Raw genomic sequence first — 18,425 nt, 5'->3', positions numbered from 1 at the left:
TTAAACTAAATCATGACTCGGTTGTTTTCAATTAGAAATTACAAAACCGTGTATGAATTAAGTAAACGCTTTTATAAACCTCAGTAGGTAATCTCAAATCTTTTCTTATATTATTTACATAGTAGCGAACTACGCAGTTCACTTTTTGCGGTCAATAAGGAAAAACGATCGTAACGAGTTATTTTATGGAACAATGCCTCGAATGACAAAAATAAAAGTATTTAAAAAAAATATTAACACGCTTTGGTTGAAAAGATAATGGTTGAAATCTAAAATGAACATCAATTCCTGCCTTTTCGACGATAAATGAAAAAAATCTTAATATACATATATAAATTACGTGACACGTTGTTTGTCCGCGATGAACTCCTAAACTAATGAACGGATTTAAATGGACGGACTTCACGGAGTGCAGTTTAGTCCAACTTGAGAGATAGGATAGTTTTTATTTCGATTTGGGACCCATAATTATTTTTATTTCCAATATTTGTTTTGTATGGACATATTTTCTGTGAGAGAATTTATTGACGCACGGTTTGACAGTTCTGCTGTGAAACAATTTCATCATAACAACAAGAAGCATATATGTTACGAAATAATTCTTGATATTATGAAACAACGTCTGTCGCGTCAGCTAGTATACTATAAACTATAAAGTAACAAAAACTTATTTTTCAAATTGAAAAATGGAATAATTTTATCAAAGCAATGTTTTGTCATCGGTCCTTGATAAATCTACGAAATTTGAACGAAATCTGGCAGTCGGTCAAATCGCGCCTAAATGAGTCGGTTACAAACAAACATACATACAGGTGAAGCTAATAAAAATCGTGAAATAATCTTACGTCATACAATTAAAAATAAAAAAAACGAGACCGTCCCGTATTGTCGTATAAGTAATCCTATTGCACCACAGCTGAATATCTAAATGATAGGACAGCCTGGGACTAGATTGTGATTATTTTCTAGCGATAGAAATGACTGTACAATATTATATATTTTTATTGAAAAGAGCGCAAAAAAAGAATGCTGGGAGAGTTTCTTGTGCCGCTTCTTCTCTCTCAGAGCGCCATTTGTTTCCGAAGCGGTAGTAGTATCTAGCATATTAGAAGTGACATCAAAAAGAATTCTAAAGGAATCAATTTTGAGAAAAAAAATGCCTTTATGCCTTAATATTCCTTTTAAGTTTTGAATGTAATTTTTTAAATGAAAAGATAGAGCGATATACACAGCCCGCGGAATGACGAACTTTGGTAACCCATCGGAACCCTAAGGCTGGGTTGCGTCATATTAGCTGTTATAGTTAAGGTTTAAGTGAAATTTAACGTATTGGCATACTTAAAGTGAAAAAGTGAAATATTAAGTCAATTTCCAATATTTATTTGAAACTTTTGACAGGTCGCTATTTAGCTATTTAACATTAATAACAGCTTTAACCGGCGAAGATTGGACGGTTACGGTTAACAGACAAAGTTATGACGTCATCTAAAAATTATCAAATGGTGCAACACATCTTTTGCTTAACCGGTACTTTAACATATATGTAATTGTTAAGTTAGTTGGTGCAACCCAGCCTTAGTAGGTTTCAAATATACAATAACAGACGGAACGTTATGACAATCAATTGAGAAGGAGACGTCGCCCTAGAACTTCGCACGGAGGGTTTATTAATGTATTTTACGCCTCGGCAATTGGCATCTTTTTTTTTTTTTTGCCAATACGGAACGAGACGAGCAAGACGCTCAACTGATGGTAATTGATAAGCCCTGCCCATTACAATGCAGTGCCTTTCAGGATTCTTGAAAAACCCAAAAACTGAGCGGCACTACAATTGCGCTCGTCACCTTGAGACATAAGATGTTAAGTCTCATTTGCCCAGTAATTACACTAGCTACGGCGCCCTTCAGACCGAAACACAGTAATGCTTACACATTACTGCTTCACGGCAGAAATAGGCGCCGTTGTGGTACCCATAATCTAGCCGGCATCCCGTGCAAAGGAGCCTCCCACTGGCATCGCTGTGTTTGTAAATTGTGAACAGAAACAATACATACTGAAAGTTGAAACTAATTCGCTTACATAACGAGACTTACACCGCTAGCAGTGGCCTAAATTATTTCAGTGTCATTTATTTCAGTCCGGACTCTCAGACTCTACTCCGGATTTTGGATTTTGTCCGGCTCATTATTTTTCATCAACGAAATACATTTTAACCCAAGAACCTAAGGTGGTCTACCGGATAATAATACCAAAATTCATGGGCGTTGCGGGACTCGTCGCGGGTCGATGAGTAAATCGGACGGTATCGTCCAAGAATTTTCGTACAAATTAATTTGTATATTTACTATCCCAGAAGTGAGGATACCTCTCAAGAATAAAATTTAATGTAATTAAAGGCCAGCAACGATCTTGGTGTTGCAAGAGAATGTGGGCGGCGGTGATCACTTAACACCAGGTGACCCGTACGCTCGTTTGTCCTCCTATTCCATAAAAAAAATCTATTCAGGCTTGGAAACCGAAAAACAATCTATGCTGTTAGCGTCCTAGAACATAGAAAACTTATCATTTTATTTTATCCTTTAACGGTTAACCGAAATTTAATGGTTTTTTCTTAAGTTTGGTTTTCCTAATAAATAAATGTAGGAAACGGCTGTAGGATTCATAAAATTAGAGTATACATATGTATGGATATATATACATATTTATTTATTTATAATCGCTTATAAAATGCTCACAGAATACCTTTACTTATTTATGGTGTATGTGGATGATGCAGCTACTGTACTCAATAACTTTTGTATTAATTTACATTCACTTTTTTGACTTACTCGTGTAAGACATTGACTATTTGACGTTTGAGTATGTTTGTTGCATCATTTTACATATTATATTGTATTTGAAATGATTTGTAAATAGATGTAAATTTAAATCTTGATATAAAAGTGTAGCAATGAGTTTCTTGCTACTTCTTCTCATTAGCATAACCCTTTACGAAGTAGCGGTAGATTCAATAAGATTTTTTTTTTGTAAGTGTCATTTCCGTGACCTACGTGAATAAACTGATTTTGATTCTATTTGATTTGAGAGCCGTTTTTGAGATCCCGATACAAACAAATATTTCTCGTATAATAAATAGCATAGGATTATTTCTTGTTTCCACTCGTTCCCGTTAAAAGGGCAGACAGACAAACATATCGGGTAACGAAATAAATCAGTTCTTCCGCTTGAGATTCGCAATAAAAAAAAATCAAATCGTTTTTATATAAAAGAAATAAAATTTAATAATGCCATCAAATATTATAGTAGTTGTGCTGAAACGCGTTGAATAATTATACTTAGGTATAATTAAGATTTCTTATATGAAACACGAAACCATCCGTAAATTTCTTGCCATGTTTTTTTTTACACTTTTTTATGACAACACCTTCAGAGCGCAAATATTTATCGAAAGGCGAAGAGGATTAAAATATAACTTAACTTTTTATCTATCATGATTTCGATCAATATTAATTTACACTGGAATAAGAAGAATGAACCAGAAGAACAACCCCATGACAATATAAATGGCGACTCATCTAAGATACTGACTTTACCAGTGGGAGGCTCCTTTGCATCGGATGCCGGCTAGATTATGGGTACCACAACGGCGCTTATTTCTGCCGTGAAGCAGTAATGTGTAAGCATTACTGTGTTTCGGTCTCAAGCGCGCCGTACCTAGTGAAATTACTGGGCAAATGCGACTTAACATCTTATGTCTCAAGGTGACGAGTGCAGTTGTACTGCCGCACAGATTTTTTAGGTTTTTCAATAATCTTGAACGGCGCTGCATTGTAATAGGCAGGGCGTCTCTATTTCCATCAGCTGAACGTCCTGCTCGTCTCGTCCCTTATTCTCATAAAAGAATATAAAAGATAAAGTCAGTCGATAATGATACACGAAAGTTTCAGTAAACTATTGAAAAAATATTGATCTAAAGTGAAGCTAAAAATAAATGCAACTCTGTTAAACAAATTGAAAACACACGCACCTACGAACTACCTATCCATTTACTCAGTGTATAAATAAACCGTTCATTCTTGGACATCAACCAAAAAGCCTGCAATAATAAAATGAATCAACAACTAAGTTGCAATTTACCAACGCGGTGTACCATACACGTACGAGTAACAGCACCGTATTATACTGATGTCAAACGGTCGCTGCCCGCGGAGAACTTTAGCGTTATTGTGCTGATTTAAGGAGGGTTAACAGAAAAAAAAAATTGCGCGTAGGGTATAGATTTCATCTACGTGTGTGTCTATAGGTACTATAGTAGTAAAGCAGAAACGAACCATCGCATGGGCTGCGTTCAATCCGCAATTGACCACGTGTTTGCATACATCCCCTGAAACTAATGAGTGACTTCAACTGGGGCATAATGCCCAATGCCTTGGGTCGCGCACCACAGGCTCAGGGCGATCTGTGCAAAATTTTGCATTGGTGTAATGTCTTGTCCGATTGGTTGACTGCCGTTTCCAATATTCAGTCTATCGCTTACTTAAGATAAAAATCGTAATTATCTTTGACTTTTCTTACCCAATAAACTTATCGACGGTGACTCATCTTATCCGTACACGTTGTCTGTCAATGAGAGGAGGTATAGCTTACCAGCGATAGAAGTTTATATATAAAGTGCAATTCACGCGTCCCAATATAAGGCGATAAGAATGACTTATCGGGTATATTGGGACAGCTTCAGATTGTTGACAGCTAATTACTGACAGTAGAAGTTAGTTATTTATCTCTATCTGTACATAGTATATTGGGAACGGCCGTAAGAAGAATTCGTAAAAATCGTCAGATAGACCAAATCTATAAATAAAATTTGATCAAATTGGTTGCACTGAAAAAGAAGGAGGGGTTCTGCGACATACTCATGAAAAAGACGCAGGGGGTCGAAATTGAATTAATTTCTCACCCTCTGAGTGAGGGCGGAAAGAGGGTGTCAGAGCTGAGCTCATACCCTGGCTCTACTTTTTTTATGACAATAAGGGACGAGACGAACAAGACGTTCAGCTGATGGTAATTGATACACCCTGCCCAATACAATGCAGTGCCGCTCAAGATTCTGGAAAAACCCGAAAATTCCAAAAATTCTGAGCGGCACTACAATTGCGCTCGTCTCCATGAGACATAGGACGTTAAGTCTCATTTGCCCAGTAACTTAACTAGCTACGGCGACCTTTAGACCGAAACACAGTAATGTTTACACATTTACTGTTTTGCGGTAGACATGGCGCCGTTGTGGTACCACTGGTAAACTTCTTCCAAGACGTTGGGAGAGTCATCGGGTATTAATTGTCTGCGCTATTAGCTTGTTTTTTTTTTTTTAATTTTTTATTTTTAACAACTTTCCATTTCTTTGCGTTGTGTCCTTGCTAGTAGCTTGTCAGTCAGTCAGTCATTGGTCGTCTTCGGCCTGTTTTGTGCAGGCCTCTTTCATCTTTACGTATAGGATCATAGGTCATTTGAGTGCAGATTATAATTCGCAACACGATGCAGACTTGCTCGATTAATCCACGATTCTCATTAAGAGTCACAAAAAATATTAAATACGCAGTGTGTTATAAAAATATTCTAGCTATTTGCATAATTTAGTGGGCAATAAATAATACATTGAAGCGATGCAATCAACTGCAAGGTTACCAATTTTTACTTTTAATTCATTTAAATAAATTGCGCATTCGGTATTTATTTCAGTTCTGTGGCACGCACCTATTTTTCTATGTCATCAACCAAAACTTATCAGAAGCAACAAGAAGAAGAAGCGTCACAATTGTCGAATTGTAAAACAAAAAATCAGGTGAAAAACTTATTGCGAAAGTACTACTTAGCACAATGTCCATAATAAATAGACTTAAGAAATACTGGTAGGGACTTTTAAATTGTCACAAACAAAAACATAATATTGATTTGATAATTTGCGAAACACGAGAATTACTGCTGCGCAGTTTGGCAGAATAATATGTATACATCGCTTTGTAATGTTGTATCAGAAATAAATGATTTAAAAAAAAAAGGCTTTAACGACCTTCAAAATTAACTTGGTATAAAGTTAGAACTGAGAATAAACCAAGAATATCCAAAATGTTGAACGTAATTCTGAAATTTAACGAATATCGAGCAGCCCAGTTATACTTCCGAATAAACCAATCATAAGCAAAATATATATTTGTAAACATTTTGCTTATTCTTGGTTTGCTATCAGGTTTAACTTTATGCCATGATTATTTGTAAGGTCGTACGTATTTAAGTTTTTGTAGTTATTCTTCGTTATTTTATTCGTTAACAATATTTATTTTTTTCACAGAACACCAACCTTAAATATGTTTTAAACAGCGTAACAAACATATTAATTATTGTTTCTGTAATAATTTTAAGTTTGATACCAATTCAAACATCAATCACGTCACTTAAAATATCACTCAATTATGTAATATCTTTAAACGGGCACTTCTTGTATATATATATATCTAATATATATATAATCTCGGAAACGGTTCTAACGATTTTCATAATATTTAGTATACAGGGGATTTCAAGGGCGATAAATCGATCTAGCTTGGTTTCAATTAAAAAAAAAGTAGTTTTATTCATGTTTCAATGAAAAACAGCTACAATAACATTAAATTATTAAGGTAAATTTAGCGAATATGTTAGGTGATCCGGAACGCAGAAGACCCAGGTTCGAATCCAGATGTCCTATTAGTTTTTGTTTTGTTAAAATTTTGTACATTCTTAAAAATCCGAGCAAGGCAAAATATATAGGTATGGAAAACAAATTCACAATTATCTTACGATTTTCAGAGCGATGTTTCATTTGTAAAACACTGTTTATTTTTTAAAGCTACTTACTATTATCGCTGTACACCGATATGACTGACAAGTACAATTAGTGCAATTACAACTCTGTACATCAATTACCATTAGACAGGGAAAGAAATAGTAATCACATGAGAAATTTTAATGAATGAATAAAAATCCCTTATAAACCGAGAGCCTGCAACTTCGGCAGACCGATATATAGAGGAGACGAAGAAACTAACCACAGAATTTGATCAACAATTGACGACATAGGATCATGTTTCCAATGGCCGCGGGACGACGATGCCCGACCTTGTTGGATACTTGTTGGATGCACTTACTAATGATGACTGTAATCACGACCATCATGTTCACGAAGGATCCTTACACAGACAATGAATTCATGCTCTAAAGGTTGATGCATCCAATATACGATCTTTTATATTTGTACAATTTATTCTTTATTATTTTTTTATACTACCTAAACACGATTCTTATATTGCATGCAGCACCTTTCAAACTCATTTGTTATGTAAATTACAGCCATTGTAAAATACTCTATTGATTGAAAATAGTGGCCGTTAAGTTACTTGTATGTTCTTCTCACGAGCTCTACTTTTTTCGAACATATGGTAGATTCAGTAGTTTAAAGTAATATTAATAATAATAATAATCGTTTATAGTGCCTCCTGCCGCCGAATTCCACCTTTGCACGACACGCCACAGGTTAGGATATCATCCCCACCATCTGGATTTGTGGCGATCCTCCACAGTGCGGTTTTCAAAGAGCTTTCTTCCACGTACTACAAAGCTGTGGAATGAGCTTCCTTGTGCGGTGTTTCCGGGACGATACGACATCCTCTCTGACTCGACTCTTGTAATCCTCTGGTGATGCAAGAGAATGTGGGCGGCGGTGATCACTTAACACCAGGTGACCCGTACGCTCGTTTGTCCTCCTATTCCATAAAAACAAAAAAAACCCCTAATTAAGTCCATAAGGAATACTTTGTGTGACAATCACGAAACAAGAGTAACATTAACTTCCTTTTAAAATAATATAATATTACATACTGCATTATAAAAATAGTATAATATTACTGCTTCTACTGTATATTATTTTGTAAGTCCTGGTCAACCAGTTGTCTTAAAAAATCAATGAGCCCGTGAAATTCGAGATATTCACAGGGCTTCAAGTTAAACGCCAAGGTGACGGAAAACCCAGCGACCCTGACGATAGATGAAGGAAAATCTGATAGGACAATAAAACGTAACGCAAGGCTTTCTGTGAATGATCAGAATACATAGATATTATGACCTAGGAGCCAGTGACATTGTTTACAACGATGTCTAAGCAATTAGACTTGGATTAGTTCACCAGCCCAGTTAGGCAGCTAAAACAGTTCCTTACCGAGCACTTTTTCAGTCAGGATTAATTGTAACATCATTTTATCTTATATATAAAATTCTCGTGTCACAATGTTCGTTCCCGTACTCCTCCGAAACGGCTTGACCGATTCTCATGAAATTTTGTGAGCATATTGAGTAGGTCTGAGAATCGGCCAACATCTATTTTTCATCCTCCTAAATGTTAAGGGTGGGCCACACGAATTTTTTTTTTAATTTTTTTTTCAAATTTGTTTGATTATGAGTCAGCCTTAAAAAATACATACAACTTCAAATTTTCACCCATCTACGATCAACAGTTACTTTTGTATCGCGATTTTAATATCGGCAATACAACGTTTGCTGGGTCAGCTAGTATTTATATATTTTTATATTGTTCTCCATATAAATCTTAATATATATAAATTACGTGACACGTTGTTTGTCCGCGATGGACTCCTAAACTAATGAACGGATTATAATGGGGATTACTTCATGGAGTACAGTTTGGTCCAACTTGAGAGATAGGATAGTTTTTATTTCTATTTGGGACCCATAATTATTTTTATTTTCAATATTTGTTATATTTGGACATATTTTCTATGAGAGAATTTAGTGACGCACGGTTTGACAGTTCCGCTGTGAAACAATTTCATTATAACAACAGGGAGCAATTTTTACGAAATAATTCTTGAAATTTTGAAATATTATTGGCAAATTCCTATAAAACAGTATGTTTTATTTTATAATCTACAGAACAACGTATTTCGGGGCAGCTAGTCTTATATATTTATTGCTAGTTTGTAACTATTAGAAGAATTAAGTTACTTATCTAGTTTGTAACTACTAGATGAATTAAGTTACGAATGTAATTCAACCTAGCTGTAAGTTTTCCTAAAATTGTAAAAAAAAATATGGTCAAATTTAAATGGCGGTATTATCATAAAATAGCTATGGCTTATAGTTACTTAATCGGGATTAATTACGGGTCAGTCCCAAAGAGAACTTGCTTCGTGTTACGAAACCCATCAATATTCCTTACGTGGACTATAGGACTATACGACAAAATTGCAACGATTCCCAAAAAGGCTTATAATTCTCTGGCGATGCAAAAGTGTGGGCGGCGGTGATCACTTAACATCAGGTTAAACGTTGGTTGTTTGTTCTGAAAATGGACTCGCACTAATAATTTTAAACAATCAGCAGATTGCAGTAAAATGGGTCAATTAAGAAAACTATGCTATTACTTGCTTTTTTAGTGTGTCACAAAAATCTAATATATAAAATTCTCATGTCGTGGTGTTTGTAGTTAAACTCCTTCGAAACGGCTTGACCGATTCTCATGAAATTTTGAGTGCATATGCAGACCTACCCAGTCTGAGAATCGGACAACATAAATTTTTCATCCTCCTAAATGTTAAGGGTGGTCCACACGAATTTTTTTTTTAATTTTTTTGATTTTTTTTTAATTTGTTTGATTATGAGTCAGCATTAAAAAATACATACAACTTCAAATTTTCACCCATCTACGATCAACAGTTACTTTTGTATCGCGATTTTAATATCGGCAATACAACGTTTGCTGGGTCAGCTAGTATCTCTATATTATTGCTCTTGCTATTTTCAGGCCATATTCAATTTTGCAAGACTAAAATTTGATAAATTTTGTTTTAATTTAATTTTATAATAATTTAAATTGAAGAAGCCCGAGAGCTTTGCGGGCCTTTTAAGTGGGAAGTACCTACGCGATGTTTTGGAAAATACTCACGTGGAAACCTTGTGCGAGAAAGTCTATATCACAGTTTTTGTATACGCGGAAGAAAGATTTGTAGACTGTAGATGAATAAATACTAACAGTTCTAAATGAAACAATAGCAAATTACCTAAGACGCGGAGTCTGCATCGTCCATAAAATTTAGTTCAAATGAAAATTGATAATACCAGTAGTAAAGGGAAAACAATTAAAAAAATAACAAATTAGGTTAGAAAGAGCTACATAATAGCCAGATTTATTAAATATTTGGTAAGCAAAAAAGATAAAAATAATTGTAAAGGTGATTAACGAAAACTATATTCACTAACTAAAATACTAACTGTTGATTTAAAAACCAAATTCCAAATAGCAATAGATTTTTATTTCAACGATAGTTTGAAAGTTCCTACAAAAATAAGAAGGTTAATGGTTCCAAAGATTAAAAATTACTACGGCAAAATATTGAATGAATATGTGGTGCCATATACAACGAGCGTGGCTGAGGAGTGTTCCCAAACTAAATAAAAATGCAGTTAAATTTAAGATGAAAAATGCGCTGTTGAATAGCATTCAATAACTCTCACTGAATGTTGTTCAATGTTATTCAACAATGCTAATTTAGTATAAAGATTTGGTAAATCTTTTCTTTTGTCTAATATTAATAATTCTAATAATGTTTAGTTGTAAGTCCTAATAGTTTAGTTGAAAGTAAGTAGTAGTTAAGTATGTACACATAATTAAATGTTTTTTAAGCGCATTAACTTGCCAACAAACTGTTTTAACAAAAAAAAAAGTTTAACAAGATATATCAATAAGTTAAAAGTGTACTTATTTAATTTAAAATAAAAATAAAAAAATACTCAATCCTTTAATATGAAATTAATGGATACGAGCAGGATATCAACTGTAATGCAAGTCCTGTAGACAAAGTTAGAACAGAAAGTCAAACAAACATACCAAGATTTATGAATGGTGCAGCTATCGGACAGCTGAGCGGTCACGCCCGGTGGATCTTAGGCTGAAATCTATAGACCGTACTTACATTTTGCTCAGACTTCACTGACGAAAAACTTAGGTGAGTGTAAGCTTATCATTATCACCTTTGATTTCGTTTTTATTTGACAGCTGATGAATTTTAATGAAAATAAGGGACGAGACAAGCAGGACGTTCAGCTGATGGTAATTTATACACCCTGCCCATTAAAATGCAGTGCCGCTCAGGATTCTTGAAAAACCCCAAAAATTCTGAGCGGCACTACAACTGCGCTCGTCACCTTGAGACATAACATGTTAAGTCTTATTTGCCCAGTAATTTCACTAGCTACGGCGCCCTTCAGACCAAAACACAGTTATGCTTACAAATTACTGCTTCACGGCAGAAATCCGGCATCCTGTGCAAAGGAGCCACTCCCACTAGTAAATTATGCTGAGCTTAAGCTAAGACAGCCTAACGCAAAAGTTCAAGTTCGCGTTTTATTACACTCAGCTAAGTTTTACGTAAGTAAAGACTGCGCAAAGTCTTAGTACGCTCTCAGTCTTAGCGTTAAAGGCGACATCTAGAGAGGCACGGCTTTAAAACGTATAGGAATGACAGTTAAATTTTAAGCACAATACACCTGTGATATACATATATATTTATGGAATAGGAGGACAAACGAGCGTACGGGTCACCTGGTGTTAAGTGATCACCGCCGCCCACATTCTCTTGCAACACCGGAGGAATCACAAGAGCGTTGCCGGCCTTTAAGGAAGGTGTACGCACTTTTTTTGAAGGTACCCATGTCGTATGGTCCCGGAAACACCGCACAAGGAAGCTCATTCCACAGCGTTGTAGTACGTGGAAGAAAGCTCCTTGAAAACCGCACTGTGGAGTACCGCCACACATCCAGATGGTGGGGATGATATCCTAACTTGTGGCGTGTCGTGCGAAGGTGGAATTCGGCTATATACATGCGGTATAAGGACCTAACATAAAATAATTTATAAACCATCTCACGCGCAACTTGCGGCTACTTTTCGCGAATAATTCGCCGTTCCCCGGGGTCAACACACGTAATTGCTATCGAGTAGAAATGGTATAACGGTACGCAAATCGCAAAGCCTACGCGAATGCTGCTTGTAGTATAATCACGGCTTATTATAGAGTATATACTAGCGGACCCAGCAAACGTTATATTGCCATAAAAAGTAATAAAATAAATTCAATAATTACAATTTTAGGGGTATAAAAAATAGATGAAGACCGATTCTCAGACCTACCAAATATATCGTAGATAGAATTTATCGTACTACAATAATCATTATATTCGATTGCCATCTTGCAACTCTATTGCGTATCTGTGGATGGAATAGAATAATATTAAAATCGCTATACAAAAATAGGTGTTGATCGTAGACGGGTGAAAATTTTAAGTTGTATATATTTTTTAATGTTGAATCATAATAAAGTAAAAATAAAAAATAAATACGGGCATGAAAAATAGATGTTAACCGATTCTCAGACCTACCCGATATACGTACACAAATTCTCAAACAAATTGGTTTAGCAATTTCGGAGGAGTTTGGTAACAAACACCGGACCACGAGAATTTTTTATATAAGAAGATATAAATGTGATTAATACATTTGATACTGCAAGCTTTTTATTAGACAAACGAACGAACTTGTCTACACAGCGATGTGTATTCGAATTACACGACAAAATGAAAAGTTCAATGAAGTTGCCGGCCTTTAAGGTCACCCACCTCGTCCTGGGCCGATAAATGAGCCAATGGGCCATCTGGGTCTATATCAGCACGCTGACAGGCGGCACAAATAAATATCTTCATATATGTATATAGAGATTTATGACTCATCATGATATCTCTGTAACCATTAGGCACCGAGACATGAAATTTGGTACGAAAATTACATCATCGAGTAGAAGTCGGCTAAGAACGGATTTTACGAAATTTCACCCGCAAGGGGACTGCGGGACGTTAATATAATATCTATAAGTATGTATATGATGAAAATAGAAATTATCTATACATAATGAAAATGGTATTTGTTTTGAGTCTCAATCACGCCTAAACCACTGATCGTACCGACATGAAACTAACACCATTCGATTCGAAATTTATCCTTATATTTTTTATTGCATTTGTAATAAGATGAATAAAATTTAATTTATTTCCTTTTAAAATTCGCCCAGCGAAACGGGCGGGAACGGCTAGTAATAATATATGGAATAGTTAGAAAAAAATTTAGTTTTATTTCTTATTTCGTTCATTGGCTTATTAGTGTTTTTTTTTTTAATATGAACAGAACAACGTCTGTCGGGTCAGTTACATCAACAACTTTTGTCATTACACACGAGAAATTTATCTGTTCTCTATATTAAGTATGTTATTCTGTATGAAGTACAGATAACGTACAGAAAATGTACTAGTAGATACACGATTTATAACAATAGAAAAACATTAGCTATCCTTATCGCATACAAACAGATTATAAAAGCTATTTTATAAGTATTGATCTAATCATAAATAAATAAGATCCGTGACTGTTAGTAAACCTTAATTAAAATAAAACAAGATTCCTTAGATAATATAATTATAATAATCATTATAATAATCATTTTATTATTCTTTTTCTGCTATTATCATTATTATTAAGAATAATTCTATTTAACTAATCCATTATGAATTTTTTTAAGACGACGATTGACAACGGTTTTTGAACAATTGAATTTTATTTTATATTTAATTTTATTTATAAACAATATTATTATAGACTGTGACAACTGTGGAACACCTCGAAAACATAGCGGCAAACTGTTAGCCTCTATGTTCAGCAACAAATGCACACTAAAACAAAGTGACTGACGTATCGCGAGTGTAAGACGTAGCTGTCATGAACACTTAAGTAATAAACCAAGCCTGTTGTAATGCGTTACCTAACAGTAAGAGGCTCTATCTAGACTCTAAACAAATATAAAATATTTTGCTGTAAGATCGTATCAGTGGGTTTTTTGCTACAATAGAACACGTCAAGCTGAAAAAAAAATTTAACAAAAACACAACCAAATTCAAAAACAATAGATATAATATGCACTAAAAAGTATAAAAATAATTCTGTATTTTTATACAATCTAATTAATTAATCTAATTCTAGTTACGATTATTGTAATTTTTGGAGTCGGCATTCATAGTTATAGGTGAGATGTGCTTGAGTCGTGAGGAGACGAGAGGAGGTTGCGGCGAAAGGACACCCAGGTTTTTGAAGTCGGTTGTTTGTTTGTTATTATTTTTTTTATTTTATGATTTTTAGTGAATTTGAAGTACACTAACTAACAATTTGTCTAAATATGTGTAGATAGAATTAATTCAGATTTAAACGAAATTTACAAATGGTCGGAGAAAAACTCATTAATTCTCAACCCAGCTAAAACAAAATATATGATTTTCGGTACACAGAATGGTTTAAATACAATTGAGCGATACAATCTTGATATAAAAATTAATAATTATAAAATTGAACGTGTGCATGAAGCAAAAAATTTAGGACTGCTAATCGATGAAAGTCTGCGATTCGAGAAATATATAAACTTGACAATTTCAAATTGTTTTTATCGTCTTAAAGTCTTATATAAATTAAGACAATACTTAAATTTAGAAACACGCATCCGTCTGTGTGATGCTCTCGTCCTTTCTAAATTTAATTATATGGACACCGTTTATGGCCCACGACTACTTAGTAAAACTAAAAATGCCATACAGCGAGTGCAAAATGCGTGCGCTAGATTTTGCTGGAATATTCCTCCCCGTAGTCACGTTACACCATATCTCAAAGAGGCAAAAGTACTCAAGATGGACGGAAGAAGGCATTTACATCTTGCTGTGTTACTCTTTGGCATAATTGCTTGGAAAACACCAGCATACTTACATCAAAAGCTAGAATGGCTTGGACAGCATAAAGCTTTGAATATGGATACGAGGTCAGCTTTTCGGATATTAGCTATTCCAAGCCACCGAACTGCTGCGTTTCGGGGAAGTTTTAGATATCAAGCCACCAAGTGCTGGAATGATTTGCCACCTCCACTTCAACTTAGTAATACCATTCAAAATTTCAAAATAAAAACTAAAAATTACCTACTTAATGATATTTATAAACCTGTTTAACTGATTGTACCTCTTTTAAATTTAATATTATAATATTAACATTTATACTAACCATAATATATATTAAAACTTATTTATTATGAATAACCTCATTTTTTATGATTTTTCCGTCGTTAGAAGATCTACATGATCTTCTTTTAACGTTAATATATTATTATATTAATATATTTTTTTAAGAGTTAAATTAAAAAATTAGATCTATACTGCATTTATTTATTTATATTCATAATTATAATTTAAAAATTACTAGTCGCTGCTACTCCCAGACTCAATAATGTTGGGGCTACTGAAAACCAATGCTACATTGGCACCACGCTATTGCAGCTTTTTACTGAGTTAGCTCCATTTGATGACATTCACTGCCGCACAGTACCTTTTTAGTTTTAAGCTATAAATTGTATTATTTAATTTGTTTTATTTGTTAGTTCTAAGAAATTATTACTTATTTTGGTTTGTATCATTTTAATAATTGTGTGGTGGTGGTTTTTGTTATCAATAAATTTTTATTCTATTCTATTCTATTCTATTCTAGATATACTAAATTTTTCAATGCAGCAATGAACGTAAGCGCTTTGCAATTTGTTTACAGACAGTTAGAAATTCTGCCACAGATCGCACCATTACTGTAAGTCGTTAAGGTGTCCCATTGATGTGTATAAATGTGATAACTATGTTATGGTAGATGACTTAAATATCCGGATAGCATAAAAAAAATTCGGCCGAGTATTGTTAATTTGCTCCAAAAAATTGAAGAGTTCCGTTACTATGTCACGGATTCCGTCATTAGAACCTAACCAAAATCTCACCAAACTATCTTTAAAGTATATCCGTTCCAATAAAAAAGACACATCGAAATCGGTTGTCGCGATATTGCGCTATTCGTAAATTTATCATCCACTTTGCTATACGAATGTTTAGCAAATTTAAGACTTTTATGGTGTTTTCATGGATGCCACTGTCAGATCTAGACCCAATGGGACCACACGGGAAGCATCAGCTTTCAAATAAAAAGAATTATCAAAATCGGTTCACCCAGTCGAAAGTTTTGTGGTTACAAACATAAAAAAAAAACATACCGACGAATTGAGAACCTCTTTTGAAGTCGTTTAAAAAGGTAATATTCTTAATTCGCTCGCAACCTTATCACGCACACACGTGAGAATATACATAATGAATCTATTAGAGGTTGATTCCAAAGCCATTAATAATATATCTACATAGTAGTTGTGTATATCTACATTAAATCTGTCTTGTAGCCACCAAGATTTTAGCAATAGCAATGAGAGACCCCGCAGACTTTCGATCGGCCGATAGTTTGGTTAATTTTGGCTGTTAAGTGAGCACACTGGCCCAACTAATAAACAGTTGGGTCTGTGATGAGTGCGCACACAATATTAAAGGACAATTTCACCAACACTGAATTTAAACTAGAGTAGCTAATCAAGTATAACTTACTCTGTCGTTTTACCACGTTAATCTATATCAATCCTACTCTGGCTTAGTTACATTATGACGTTAATCGAATTAATGAATTGAATGAATGTAATGAAAATAAAAAAGACAGTTTGAGGTATACTTGCACAATAGCGCTACGTTTTCTTTTATTTGTTCGGATAATAAGTTAACTTGACAATTGAGTTGATTGTACTCTGTGCGTACAGCTAAACAACACAGTGACACTACAAAAATATGTCGGTTTATGATTTACTCTATTTAATTAAAACACTTTTTAAGGATTCCAAGGCGTGGAATTATAACTGTGTCTTTAATTTATAGTTTTGCGTAAAAGTTACATTTTTTATTTTAGTAAACCCGACCTTTCCAGATCTCGTTTCAGGGAGATCTGGAATGTGTGTCTTGTCTCTTATACGGGTTTCAATCCTTTAAAAGTGTTTAATTTAAATGTGTAACACTCGCGTTAAACAAATTGAATACGATTTCACTCTAGTATAGAGATTTTTAACTCTATGTTAAATGTTGGTGAAACGTAAAATGGGCTTACTCGCGAACTATCAACAACTTATATGACGTTTTTGAAATCGGTCCTAAATGGGATTCAAGCATATTATTTTCCATGGTGACGTTTCACAAGTAATTCACACTGTAGTTCATGCTTTAGAGTTTAGCCGCGTTAGTTAATAGATATTCCTATCATAATATTATACTTACCCTAGATAAAGGTGCGCACCTGGCACACGCCAGACCAGCTGACGGTCGAGTCTGCGGCTGAGGAGGTGGCACCACCGGACCGTCTTTTATGCGGTACAGTGACGTTGAACGCGTCTGAAACAAAACATCATTAAGGAAATTAAAAACAGAATAGGGATTACATACAACAAGGTATTTTTAAAAGCAGTTTTAGATATTTTCCAACAATCCGCTTCAACTTTTAAACGACAATTTTAAATAATTACCACCACCTAGATATGCCTCTTATAGTTTTAATGTTGTATTTTAATTGTTTATTTACTTTTACATTGTTTTAATATTTGTGTTTTATTTGTAATAATTTTAGTAATGTAAGTTTTTAATATTATTACTTGCATAAAATGTATTGAGTTTCAGTTCATTATGAATGTTGAGTTAACCTTTATGTGATATATACAATTTCTATCATATTATATACTTAAGAGTGTAGATAAGGGTTATATATTGTTCCTATTTAATAAATAAGTAAATAAATTATCAAATTGTTTGAGCACCAGGTATGCAAAGGAGCTTTGGAGGTGTACTTCATTTGGTTTGAGTTCCGACCGCAAGTTTCGTTATGCTCGCTTATGGCATTCCTTGTGGGTGTTTGGGCGGTCCTGCCCGATAATATTATGGTGATGGAAGCAATGGCTAGTCTATGCGTCATGTTTGTGTACGGGCGCTGCTGTAGGTGTTAGGTTTTACTTTGATGCATTCCCATCCGTTTTTTAGCAATCTAGTTCATGAAAAGGCGATATACCTACAGCACTGGTTTTTAATTACCAAAAAAGGTCGTTCTATGTACAAAGAGAGTGTCAATTACATCTTTTTTGTTCTGGAAAATAACGGAACTACTTAAAATAGTGGTAGGCTTCTGGAAATAGAGTTGCCGTCTCTGAAATCTGGCCAACAGGACATAAAGCGTGCAAATCCCGGACATGTCCAGTTCTGTATTTTTTTTAAGTTATTCCGTAAAGTAATAATAATAATAATAACAGAACTACATATTATAAGTGGGAAGCTTTTGAACACAGGATGTCAGCTAGGTATCATAAATAGCGCCTATTGATCACGGAGCATCACGGAGTATTGCT

At 34.4% G+C, this 18,425-nt stretch overlaps 1 protein-coding gene across 1 annotated transcript in view; it reads right to left on the bottom strand.

Annotated features, from left to right (window-relative positions):
* Positions 1 to 18,425, bottom strand: part of LOC126979702 (glycerol-3-phosphate acyltransferase 1, mitochondrial) — a 70,827-nt gene that overhangs the window by 32,716 nt on the left and 19,686 nt on the right. Inside the window, exon 3 of the mRNA XM_050829164.1 lies at positions 17,311 to 17,424. Within this exon, the coding sequence (XP_050685121.1) occupies positions 17,311 to 17,424 (114 nt within the window). The remainder of the gene's footprint in view (positions 1 to 17,310; positions 17,425 to 18,425) is intronic.

The sequence above is a fragment of the Leptidea sinapis genome, chromosome 4, assembly GCF_905404315.1.
Source record: "Leptidea sinapis chromosome 4, ilLepSina1.1, whole genome shotgun sequence".
NCBI lineage: Eukaryota > Metazoa > Arthropoda > Insecta > Lepidoptera > Pieridae > Leptidea > Leptidea sinapis.
This window is presented reverse-complemented; position numbering and strand designations above follow the sequence as displayed.